Source organism: Microcebus murinus, chromosome 6, assembly GCF_040939455.1.
Source record: "Microcebus murinus isolate Inina chromosome 6, M.murinus_Inina_mat1.0, whole genome shotgun sequence".
In the NCBI taxonomy this organism is placed as follows: domain Eukaryota; kingdom Metazoa; phylum Chordata; class Mammalia; order Primates; family Cheirogaleidae; genus Microcebus; species Microcebus murinus.
The window spans coordinates 30,381,578-30,394,447 of record NC_134109.1 but is presented as its reverse complement, the minus strand read 5'-3'; the positions used below and the strand labels follow the sequence as shown (position 1 = coordinate 30,394,447).

Below are 12,870 nucleotides of genomic sequence, written 5' to 3'. Positions count from 1 at the left end.
CTTCCATTCTGCTTGGATTCCTTGACTTGGGGCTAGGACTAATTTAGAAACAGCAGAGGGTGGATTGAAACACGGGTTTATCTGATTCCACACCCCATAATCTTTCCACTACTTTCCCACCAAGGAATGTTTCTGGTGCTCCTTGCCAGAGGAGCCAGACTTCCGGCCTCCAGAGGTGACAGTTTTCTCATTTCTGCATAAATACAGGGAGGTGTAACAGATGACACTGGTAGCTACTAACAAGGAAGGTAGAGCTCTTTAGAAAATCTCCCGGCTACATCAGTTGTCCCAGTGGATCCTGCTGAAATTATGCTACCCTTGCTGAAACAGCAAGGTAAACAAGTTCTTTAATATGCAATAAACACATAAGGCATCAAACTGACACAGAAGAATCTTTTAATGTCAAAAGGTAGAAAACGATGTGTGTGTTCATTGTTTCTAATTTAGAGATTCCCAATATTTGGGGACATTTTGCACTACTCTATATATTTCCTCTTTCCTTTCATTGCCTTGCCCCAAAAGTGTTTAAGAAAAGTGAATTGGTTTTTTGAGTTACAACAGGATACTCTCAAGAAGACACAAAATCATAACAAGAATTACTGAACCAGTTAGTGTCATGTTTTAAAACACGTTTAAAAGTACTCATCATATGGAATTGACATGAAAAAAAGAGATTGAGTTGAGATTTCCAAGAAGGATCATCTCCTACATAGAAAGTCTTTTATTTTTACTTATTTAGTTTCATATCCAGATATTGGTATTTTATAATTATGTAAGATTTGGGAAGTATCCTCCCTCCTTTTATTTATTTTCCTGATATGATACAAAGTGGTATATAGCTAAAAGAGAACCAGGGAAGGATTCTAGGGCATTTCCCTTCTCTTCCAAATTTTCTTCACCTTTATTCCATATATTTTTTTCCTTCCTTGAACTGACCTTCAAAGCTGGTAAAATGCATTTAAATGTTGAAGAGTTGGCCGGGCGCTGTGGCTCACGCCTGTAATCCTAGCTCTTGGGAGGCCGAGGCGGGCGGATTGCTCAAGGTCAGGAGTTCAAAACCAGCCTGAGCAAGAGCGAGACCCCGTCTCTACTATAAATAGAAAGAAATCAATTGGCCAACTGATATATATATAAAAAATTAGCCGGGCATGGTGGCACATGCCTGTAGTCCCAGCTACCAGGGAGGCTGAGGCAGAAGGATCGCTCGAGCCCAGGAGTTTGAGGTTGCTGTGAGCTAGGCTGACGCCACGGCACTCACTCTAGCCTGGGCAACAAAGCGAGACTCTGTCTCAAAAAAAAAAAAAAACAAAAAAACAAAAAAAAAAAATGTTGAAGAGTTGCCAAATAAATGCTAAAACAGGTTAAAATCTCTAATTGCAAATCATTTGGGTTTTGTGCTTTATTTATTCAATTTATATGATCTGAGTGTCAATTAATCTTAACAGCTTTCTGGTAGGCATGGTGTGTCATGCTGAGAAGTACCCTGCCCTCAAGGAATGTACAGTTTAAATGGAGAGATATCAAGTAGTCCACAAATAAATGCTAAGTGAGTGGAACATGATGCTCTAGGCTGTTCAAACAATAGATGAATGGATTTGGAGTAGACATAGTGGATTTTAGTAGGCAGGTGGAGGGGTAAGGTTTTCTAGGTAAGACAAATGGTATTGGTTAGAGCACAGAGGCAGAAATTAATGAATGGGTGGGCTGATAAAAAAATAGGTATGCTGATATTCACTAATAAAAAGGGGTCATGCTGGGCAGTAGCTGCAGTTAAGTTGGAGAAAATAGGGATTCAGGTTGCTGGGGACCTTGAATGCCCAGCTAAGTAGTATGCCTTTAGTCCTGTAAGCAACTGAAGGGAATTAAAGGCTTTTAAGAAAAGTGGATTAGGGAGATTAATTTGTTGGTGGAAGGTAGAACAGTTTAGAAGAGGAGAGGCTGGTAGCAATAGGAGGCTATTGGGTATGAGTTGATAAGGGCATCCATTCGGATGGTTGATCTGGCGACATAAAAGGAAGGGTGAGCAGGAGAAAGACTATAGGAGACTAGATAATGGGGGAGGGTATATGAGGTTTCAAGCCTGAGCAAGTTGGAAAATGTTGGTTTCACTAAGAGAAAGAAGAGGGGCTTGTCTGGGGAAGACATGGGTACTTGCTGTATTTGGGTTGTTGGCAGGGCATGTGGGCCATAATGTCTAAAACAGATCATTGTCCTCACATAAACTGACTAAAGCTGCAGTTTGTACAACTCTTCTCCAAGGTGGGCTTGGGTAGGGTTATTAGAAGGTTTTGCACACTCAGCTTTGCCTCTTTAGGCAGGGAGAGAGCATCTGCTATCTAGCATTCTCAGTCCTCAGGGGGCCTATGAGCTAGTCAGGAAATATCATTTTAATAGGATTAGCTGAAAGATGAGCAAATGTCAGGTGATGGTTTGGTAATACGTCATGGCTGCTAACTTTGACATGCTAAGTGTGACATTATTCATGGCTTCTATGCATGGCTAAGAGGGTTAACACTTAGTAAATTAGATGCCTGAATTTTTGTCCTGTTCTTATATTTTATGGGTATGATGAAGTGTTACCTTGGACAAATCATTTAACCTTTCTGTGCCTTGGCCTCTTTTTTATAAAGTAGGAAGCTTGTGGCAGCATTCACATTTTGAAAGCTACAGATAAAAAGCACTGTAGGATTCTCTCTTCCTCCTACCCCAATGACTGAGTCAGTCATTTGGAAAGGTCAGCCTTTTCATTGGATTATTTCAATTTGCTACTCCCTAAATCAGTTAATTAGCATTTTTCTAAAATGCTTCTACCAGTCCAGAGTTGAAAGATGTAGTCTCTAACTGTCTTTTCTAACTTCTGGGCCTGCCAATCCTGCTGGCCCCTTTTCACCCAGTGGCTGTTGCCGTGTGACTACCACCATTAGGCTCTGAGACCAATCCCAGCCATGTTAGAGGGGAGTTAGAGTTCTATGTTAACAGTTTGTGACCTCGCCACATAAGGCAACCATGCTCAGTGTGAAATTCGGTCCAGTTCCAGGTATTAAGCTCCTGCTTAATTTAAGTCTCACTCTGTCTCCCAGGCCTAGATATGGATACTTGTTTTATTCTCCTGAGCCCCTAAAACTTGCCCAGCCCATCAGCTCAAGGACCTGAATTCTATTTGTTTTCATTAGTTGTCCATAGGGACTAAAGTCCAGACCTAGAAGACCTCAGCATTGAGGCTGGGAGCTTGATATAAGCAATGTGTTTTCTCAATACTTGCCATGACTTCCCAATTTTTGCTTGCTCCTGGATTTCCCAAGGCTGTGTTCCAGCTGTCCGTTGGCTTACAACACTTGCTTGCATTCTCAGTGTTGAAGAGGCCTGATGCCGGCTGCCTTCCTGGCCTGCTGCCAGTACCATGTCCTCCAGATACTGCCTTCTGGCTGAATGTTCATCACGCCAGCTGGGTCTGCCTCCTATTCCTTAGATGTATCTGGTTCTAGTCTCCATTTCCTCCTGTCTACCTCACGCTCATTACAGTTAATCCTTTTATATTAAACCACAGCGAATATTTGCTGGTGTGGAAACTGATGTGGTATTGGAATTTTATCCTTGTTTACGTCTTTCTTTGTGTTGGGAAGCTTGGGATCACTTCCAAAACCTCCTCAGAGAGCTTTCCTGTCTCCTTGAGGAGAAACAAATGAAAACTTGACAATATCCTGTGTCTATGACTGAGCTTCAAGGCCACTATTTTAATTGTAAAATTGCATTATTTAATTATAATGTTGTGTTTGGATATATAAATATGTTTAAAAGTATATTATTGATCAGTTCAAAATGTTACCTTAATGGATAAGGTAGAGCATACTGAGAAATAAATTTCCAAAGTTGAGTTCATGTAGTTAGGATGACTGCAGGTTTCAAAGTTCTTCTAAACCAATTATTACTTATAAGAACTTGGGCAATCACTTAGTTCTTTAAGCATGGGTTTCCTCATGCATTAAAATAAGGATAGCCACTATGCTGCCCTCACAGGAGTATCTGGAAGGTCAAATAAAATGGAGGGTGACAGGTTTGAACAGCTATAAAGTTATATGGAAGTATTGCAATGGTTTTTCATTACTCTTGCTAAAATGTCACCAGTCTCTTTTGCCTCTTTTGCTTCCCTCGTTAATTATAGCAACTTTAATCCGGGATTATGGAGTACTTTTATTGCTGTAAAACTAAAACTTCTATAAACTCAAACTTCAAACTCTTTTTTAGAAAATTTCATTCAATGAGATCATTATAAACAATACACAGAGCCAAGAATGAGTCCCAGTTTTTACAGCTTATAAAAAGAAAAGTACAAAACCTTATTGTAATTTGGGGTGGAGTCACACTTAATCTTTCAACTCCGTTTAGATGAGATGGGCCCATTGATAAAAATGGCCGCTAGTTACAGCACATTAAAAAAAATAAAATCACCACATAACAAACGACAACCTGTTCAGTTCATGCTTTCATTTCTTGTAACTTCTATTACTTTTATCTTTGGAAGTAGTACATTCTCCAATCCTGAACGTGGGTGTCTATTTTCCTCACCCAAGGGCCAACACAGTTCTTGCCCAAATTGGGTGCGTTTGTGACTTTTCAACAGTGCCATCCGCCGCGGCTAATTCTTTCAGGCCTTCAATGAGTACCTCAGATGTTAGCTTCAATTCTTCCCAGGTCTTTAACCATAAACGTCAGCCAGGATGCTTTTATGAAGACAAAGTCTATTGGTTTCGGAGTCAGAAAGTCCCCGTTCAGGGACTGCTAAGCGAACCTGCCAGGTTCGACTCGCGCCCCCCCTCGCCCCCCGGGAGGAATGGGGTCCCCCAGAACCGCTACCGCGTCACCCCACCCTCCGCTGCCCAGGCCCTGGCCGCGCCAGCGCGCACTTCTCCCGGGCGTCGGCAGGGGGCGCCCGCGGCGGCCGAGGCGCTGCGCACCCCCGCGGGGAGCCGGCACAGGGGGCGGGGAGGGAGAGAGGAGGAGCTGGAGGGGGCGCGGCTTGCTCCCCGTCGCGCCCGGGCGCGGTGCCTGCTTCTCCGCCCGGCGCAGGGCTGGCGGCCGGCGGGGGTCGCGGTGGCGGCGGCCGCGGGGGCGCTGGCGGGCCGCGGGCGGCGGGGGCCTGGCCCCGGCTCCGGGTGTTAGGAGACAAGATGGCGGCGGCGCTCTGGAGGCCGGTCTCCTACTCTTCGCTCCCCTCCGCCCCGCCGCTCGCCGCCTCCTCCTCCCCGGTCTCCTCCTCCTCGTCCGCTGCCTCCTCCTCCTCCTGCAGCAGCACTAGCGACCGCCGAAGCGCCGGCTCGCTCTCCCGGAGCTCCGGAGGAGGATAGACCGGGCAGCCGCAGGCTCCGGCGACCAAGGCCGAGCTGGGGCCGGGGCGGGGACGGCGGCGGCGGCGGCGGCGGCGGCGCCGGGTGGGGATGGGGTCGCAGACGCTGCAAATCCTCCGACAGGGGGTGTGGGCCGCGCTCAGCGGGGGCTGGTACTACGACCCGCACCAGGCCACCTTCGTGAACGCGCTGCACCTCTACCTGTGGCTGTTTCTGCTGGGCCTGCCCTTCACCCTCTACATGGTGAGTGTCGGGGCGGGCAGCGGGGTGCCTCCTTTCCCCTCCTGGCTGGCGGGGCAGCGCCTGCTTCCCAGAGTCCGCCGGCGGTCGCGCCTCCCGGGCCGGGCGCTTGGGTTGCGCCCTCCTCTCCCGGGGCGCGCAGCCCACCGTCCTGCGCCCTGGCGCGCTCGGGGACCGCAGCCCCCTCGGTGGCGGCTCCCCTCCCCCACGGCTCCTCCCGCTCTCCCCTCTCCTCAGGGCTTCCCCTGTGTCGGCGACGCGGCGAGAGACGAGTCCACAGCAGCCCGCGCCTCCGCCCCCGTGCCGCCCGCCCGTTCCCTGGGAAATAGCGGCTTGCTAGGCCCCTTCTCAGGGGGTCCTTAACCTTGCCACCCGGACGGGCACGTCCCTGCCGGGCGCCCTGCCCTTGCTGTGTGGTGGAAGGCGCTGAGCGTTTCGCTCCTTTAGGGGACGCCGCATCCATCCTTGGCACGCTCGCCTGTTTGCGCGCGGCTCCGCGGGCGCCCGGGCACCCCTGGGCACTCCCGTCACCCGCGGCGGTTCTCGTTCCCGCTCTCCGGGGAGAATCCTCCCTGCGCCTCGCCGCCGCTCCGCGTGCGGGCCTCGGGAGCGGGCCGGGACGCGTGCGGCTCGGTGCGGAGTGTGTGTGCGCGCCGCCCGGGCTCGCCCTCGTCTAGGGGGTGGTGGAAAACCTGGCTCTCAAGCGTCATGCCTCTCAAAACCATCGTTTTGCTTCCCACTGGCTCTCCGTTCCGCTCCGCGGTCGGCGGCTGTGGTGTTTCCAGGCCGGCTCTGGGGGAGGGAGCGGCGGAGATACGGGGAATCTGGCTGGCATTTCGGCGGATTTGTTTGGGTTGGTTCAAGGCCTGTGACTGATAGGAAAAAGGAAACTGCCGCCTGTTGCTGAATTCGGTACGGTCAGCTTCTCTTACTGATTTACGTTTTTAAGCGATTGTTTTCAGTGAGAGTTGTTTACGCGCACTTCTTTTTTTTTTTTATTCTTTTAAAGCACATTAGGTTAGGGTGGGGCATTAGGGGAACTAATCTGGATAGAAATGATGCTTAAAGCTTCAGTTAAATTTTTAAAGTAACCGGAAGGAGGGAAAGGATAGTTACTTTTTATTTTAGGAGAATTCCTTTGAATGTGTTTCTGCTAACTTTGTGGTTCTTCACCGAGCGAGAATAGGTGCTGAGTTAGAAAAACTGGGAATATGACTAACAGAAGTGCCAAAGGTGAGGACACCCAGTTCTTCCCGAAGTGAAGCTCAGTTTCAGTAACTGGTAGGGAAGTTTCTCCTTGGGGGAAGATGTGCTAAATTTCACATTCCCAAGAAGATTCAGATTTTTCATTGAAATTTGTTTTCAAGGGACTTATTGTTTAAGGTGAAAAAAGCCATTTAAAAAAATGCTGATGGCTTATGGCTTATTTTATTAGGGGACTTGTTCAGTCTTGTTGCATTCTGAAAATTTATCACGAAGTGTTATAATTTTAAATTAATTCTGGCCTAGGGAGTTCTATTTGCACTACTCTACCTTCCAGGAATATGACATCATTAATGAACAGGTTAATTACTTTGGGTGTAAGAATCCTCAGGCTGTGTCACAGAGCTTTCATAATAGATTTATATCCAGGAGAATTGTAAATTTAAAACCGAAAATGATTCTTGAGAGGTAAGGATTAGTTGCTGTGTCCCAGTGTAAGGTTTCTTTGTTAGCACATTGGGTTAACTGTGTGTCATGGTTAAGTCTCTTTGTGTAATTTACAAACATGGCTAAAAGCATATTGGAGCAAATGGAAACCAATACGTTGAGTTTACTTGCTTCATTTTGGGAATTTATTCAGTTAAATTTAATTCTCAAATATGTGAATGTCTGCTATGTACTGGATACTTTGCTGGGTTCTGGGAAAAATAACATTGCTTCTCTGACCAATTCATGCTAATTCCACTCTTCCCAAACATTTACAGAAAACTCTCCTTGATTCTTCTCTTTCTCTTTCTTCACAACCAGTCTGTCGGCAGATCTTGTGAGTTCTATCCTCAAAACCTAACTAGTCTCCAACTCATCATCACAGCACCATCATCACTCCCTTGGTTCAAGCCACCATTATCTCTCTTCTGGATTATTGCAGTGTTCTAATGAGCTGTACTGCTTCCATTCTTTAGTCTCTATTCTGCATACAGAAGTCTGTGTAATTCTTTCAGGTCATGTCACTCTTCTGCTCTCAAAGCCTACCCTCTTATGTGTCTGTTCCCCACCCCAACCACACACAACATTTGCCTTCCTACTGTTCTTCCTATACAACAAGTACAGTTCCTGCCACAGGGCCTTTGGCTCATTCTTCCCCCTCTGTCTGGATGACTCCTCCTCTCCAGAGATCTGTGTGGCTTTTTCCACTTATTTCAGGTTTCTGGTATATGTGAGGCTTTTCCTGATACCCTATGTGAAATAACTTCCTCAGTTCTTATAACACGTCCTAGCCCTCCTACCCTCTTTTTAAATAGTATAATACTTATCCCTAACTAATATACGTTTATTGGCAAAATATCTTTATTATCTCATTAGACTATATGCTCTCTGAGGGCAGGAGCTTTGTTTTATTCACTGCTGTATTCTCAGGCCCTAGCTAGATCAGTTCTAAGCACATAGTAAGTACTCAAGTATTAAATAAATGTTGGCAAGTGAACTAGACACAGCTTTTGCCTTCAAGGAATGTAAACTCTAGCTTGGGAATAATGAAAAATTACAACCATTAGAACTTTTATGAAAGGGTAAGTAAAGAGTGACCCTGATCTTTATAGGCAGGGGATGAATCCTAATCTATAGGTGGTCAGCAAAAGAGGATTTGTAAACATTTCAGGAAACATTCTAGTGCTATAGTGTTGAGGTGGAGACTTTGAAGTACATACCTAAAATAAAGTAAAACCCAACATTCTGTGTAAAATAAAATTTCAGAAACCTATAGATTATTAATTATATGATCTTTCAGTAATAATTAGAATTGATAATGACTATTAAGTATATGTATAGGTTCTTTATCCCAAACCTTGTGTCTTTATGAGCCTTAGCTGCTGCTAGTGACTTGTTTTGTGACCTTCAGCAGATGGGTGAGCTGTGAGCTGGGATTTACACAGACCTTTCTGAAGCCAAAGCCACTGTACCTGGTGCTTTTTTTTTTTTTTTTTTTTCTTTTTTAAAAGACCCTAAGTCTGTTGTACATTGGAGTTAGGAAAGAGTCTTAGAACTTTTTATGTAAGATTCACTTTTGCTATCTATTTAGGAGCTTTGGTGGATACTTTGAAAGGTAGAATTTATAGTGTTTAGCAATTATGAAACTTTTAAGTAGTGAAAATCAAGAAGAAATTTTTTCTTCTTAATTCTGATTGTTTCCTTTAACGAATTCACTCCCTTTTATCTTCTTATAATTATTTTTGTATGTGACATGTCACAGATGGTGCACTTTTTCAGGGTGGGTGGCAGATTGGAATTTGTATCTTGATTTTTGAATTTTGGTTTTGTTACTGATTGTATGTCATTTGGGCAAGATTCTACCTTTCTGAACCTTGATTTACTCATCTGTGAGATATTTCATGGGCATTTTGCAAGAAAATATTTATGAAATAGAAGAAATTATTCACCTTCAGAGTGGCCTTCAGTAAATGTCATTTGAAAGAATGGTTAATTAGAAGTGTTTCCTCTATAATGCTGTATGACTGGAGGAGATTAGATAGCTTTGGATTTATTAAGTCAAACCATTATTGTAACATATTACTCAACATGCTTTCGTCTATAAAGAATTATATCCCTAGGTGACGAAATAGAACATTAAAATCTATTTATGTAAGTAGTTCTTAAGCTCTAGTTGACATCAGAATCACTTGACAATGTTAAAAATGTGCACATGTGCAAACCCATTCTGATTCAGTAGATCTGGAGTGTAGCCCATTAATTTGTATTTTATAAACATTCCACATAAGTTCAAAGAACTTAATCAATATCCCTAATTCCCAGCCCCTGATTTATATCCAGCTGCTACTCAGTATACCCTCTCTTTTTTCACAGGCATCTCAAAGGTACACATCCAAAAGCTTCTGAATTGCCCACTGAACCTGCCTTCCCTGCTACCCCCACAAAACTTTTTCTCTCACTCTGTTATCTTAGTTAATGACACTATTTTATATCTGGCTGCTAGTACTATTCCCCTCCCCCCTCCTATGAGCAAATCTTATCATTTCTACTCAGAATATTTCAGACGTTCCTTTCCACTTCAGAGTCCATGCTGTTGTTTGTCTGTACAGCTGCCTTAGCCTCCTTGCTGGTCTTTGGCTTCTGTTCATTCCCCTTTACAATTCTTTCTCCACAAAGTAAATGACATAAATCTGTTTGTGTCATTCTCCTTTTTAATAATCCTTTAATGATTTTCTTTTGTACTTACAATAAAATACAGCATCCTTACCATGGCATCATCAAAGTCAATTCTGCCTTTGTTTACAGTTTGTGCAGGTTTCCCACTATACCCCAGTCACACTGGTCTTCTTTCTGTTACTTCAGCTTATTTAGCTTGTACCTTCTTTGGGGCCTTTGCACATGCCCTGTCTTCTGAAAGGTTACTCTCCTTTCTTATTCTTAGCAAGACTGACTGCTGCTTATTCTTTAGGGCTGGGCTTAAATATTATCTCCTTACAGAGGCCTAACCTGATAGCCATAAATAGGTTCCCTCTGTTTTTTCCATCATTCCATCCTGTAACTTTCTTCAGTAGCACTTATCACAAAAATATATCTTTATTTGTCTGTTCTTTCTCTCCCCACCCCACCCCCCAACCCCCACCCCAATACCTTGTGAGTTCCATGAGGGCAGGGGTCAGGTCTGATATATTCAGCAGTGTATATCCAGTGTCTGCTTTACTGCTTGGCTCGTATTAGGCTCTGAATAAAGGCTTATTAAATGAATTTTTATGTAGGTGAACCTTCTTTGGACTTATCAACATAACAGAGAACAGTTGTAGAGTAGTGGAGAACTGGACAGAGAACAGTGGACAGAGTAGTCTGGTAGTCTGTTATATGGTGAAGCCATGCCTTATCTTGGGGTTAGTCTCAGTGTCGGTGTGCAAGACAAAAATTAAGTGTAGAATTACTGAAAAATACAGAATGACTCTTGAAAAACCCTTAAATCACTAAAAGAGCAACTTATTTGGCTCTTTGTGCAGTTATACATACATGTATACACACATGATATATATAGTAATATATACTATATAAATTTATGGATAGATTATATTCAGAAACTAAGTCATATAACATTTATGAAAGTTTCAGCTTTTTCTTCCTGGGTTATCTTCATTATTGCTTTCTGTAGCTGATTTTTGTCATCTGTAGAATGATAAATCCTTTATTATGATGATTTCTTTGAGGCTCTCAGGTTATTTTCTTGCCTAAAAATTTGAAAGAATTTGAAGTCATTGTAAACAAGATTTAGTTAAGATGACTAAAACAGAAATCTTCATATTTTAAAATTTATATTTCTTAAGTCAGAAAAGTTATTGTCCTATTAGTTAGTAGTTTAGCATATGATTATTTACTGTTAGAATATTTTCTTTGCCGTTAGGAAAAAGTGAAATAAATAGTGAATGGCCTGTTTTGATTTAGCCTGTGCGTTTTCTCACCAGTATTTTCAATATTTAGTATCAAGGTGAATCTAATTATTTCCATAATTGGTGATGGCATAGACATAGCTCTAATCTGTCCTATCACCTATAATAGATTAAGAGTACACTGTCCAAAGATGGTTTACAAATGGAGTATCCAAAAAGCAGCCATATTTTTCAACTTGTAGAAAAGCTTGTGAACTTACAGAAATGGCATTGGTTCCTAAAATGTTCTACTGCCTTTTGTTACATAAAGATGGAATGTTTTCTACCATTTGAGAAATGACTCCAAATCATAAAATCATTTGGCATTTGGAAAACTAGGAAAGTTTATATTTCTTTTCCAGCCTTTGAATACAGATTTAACCAAGTAGTTCTTTTCTTTAGCTGACTTTACTGAGAATTAAATTTGCCAGTATTTTATTATGAGACTTTTCAAACATATAGAAAAGTTGAAAAAATTGTACCCACCACCTGGATTTTACAGTTTTTTATATTGTAATACATATGTTCATCTATGCATCCCTCTGTGTACCTTTTTTAGGGGGATACACATAAATTAAGTTACAGACCTCCGTACAGAGCACCCCTAAATACTTCAGCAGGTGCCCCATTAGCTCGAGTTCCAAATGCACAAATCTTCAGTGAACCATTAATGAGTTTTGATAAAAGCATACAGTTGTGCAGCACAACCCCCAATGTTGTAGGTTATTAGCATCACCCCAGATAGTTTCTGCTTGCTCTTCCCAGTTGGTCCTGTGACCTTTGTTCTATAAATTAGTTTATCCATTCTAGAACTTCATATAGATGGAATCATGTAGCATTTACTTTGTGAAAACCTTCTTCACTTATGTGTTTGAGATTCACCCATAGGTTGTATCAGTGGCTTGTTGTTTTTATCGCTGAGTAGTATTCCTTTGTATGAGTATACTACAGTTTGTTCATCTTTATACATTCTCTTATAGATGAAGACCTAGGTTCTTTCCAGCTTTTGGCTATTTTGTATAAAGGTGTCACCCCAACATCAGAATAGGTTTTATCAGCACTCAAAGGCATTGAAAAACTTTATTGAATATCAAAACCCTTTTCTCTTTCCAAATAAGACTGTGCTTTAATTTAAAATAAATTAATAGTTGCATACTTAATATCCTCTCGTTTCAGTTTTAGTAGTCTTTAATACTCTTTCGTTTGTTCAGTATTTAGATTTTTTTGGTCCATGCAATAAAATATTTTTCAACTCTTCTAATTTAGCTAAATCAGAAATTATAGATAAATTAAAAAAAGAAAGTAAAAACTATTGGTAATCTTATCACCCCAGCCTGCAGAACATGTTAGTAACCAAAATGTATTTGGAGCTACAAATATTTGTTCTGCTTCTTTGCTTACAAAAATGGGCTCATAGAATTCATACTGTTTTGAAGCCTTCTAGCTTCACTTGACTATAAATTGTGAATGTTTCCATGTGGGGGAAAAAGTGACTTTTGAATAGCTCTGTAGTATACCATAGTATGGATTTGTTACTGTGTATCTAATCATTTTCCTGTTACTGGTTATGTAGTTTATTTCTAGTTTTTAGTTATTTAGAAAACACTAGCATGAATATTGTTATGGTTAAGTCTTTGTTCTGGTGTTTTGTATAA

The 12,870-nt window shown here is 42.3% G+C and overlaps 1 protein-coding gene across 7 annotated transcripts in view; it reads left to right on the top strand.

Annotated features, from left to right (window-relative positions):
* The first annotated feature begins 5,133 nt into the window (after positions 1 to 5,133).
* PCNX1 (pecanex 1) overlaps positions 5,134 to 12,870 on the top strand; it is a 160,918-nt gene continuing 153,181 nt past the window's right edge. For 4 of the 7 annotated variants that reach the window (XM_012756131.2, XM_012756130.3, XM_012756121.3 and 1 more), the window contains exon 1: positions 5,135 to 5,588. In XM_012756131.2, coding sequence (XP_012611585.1) covers positions 5,436 to 5,588 — 153 coding nt within the window. In that variant the 5' untranslated portion in view covers positions 5,135 to 5,435. Of the gene's footprint in view, positions 5,589 to 12,870 lie in introns of all 7 variants that reach the window. The other 3 variants (XM_012756122.3, XM_012756125.3, XM_012756124.3) reach the window with 1 other exon arrangement.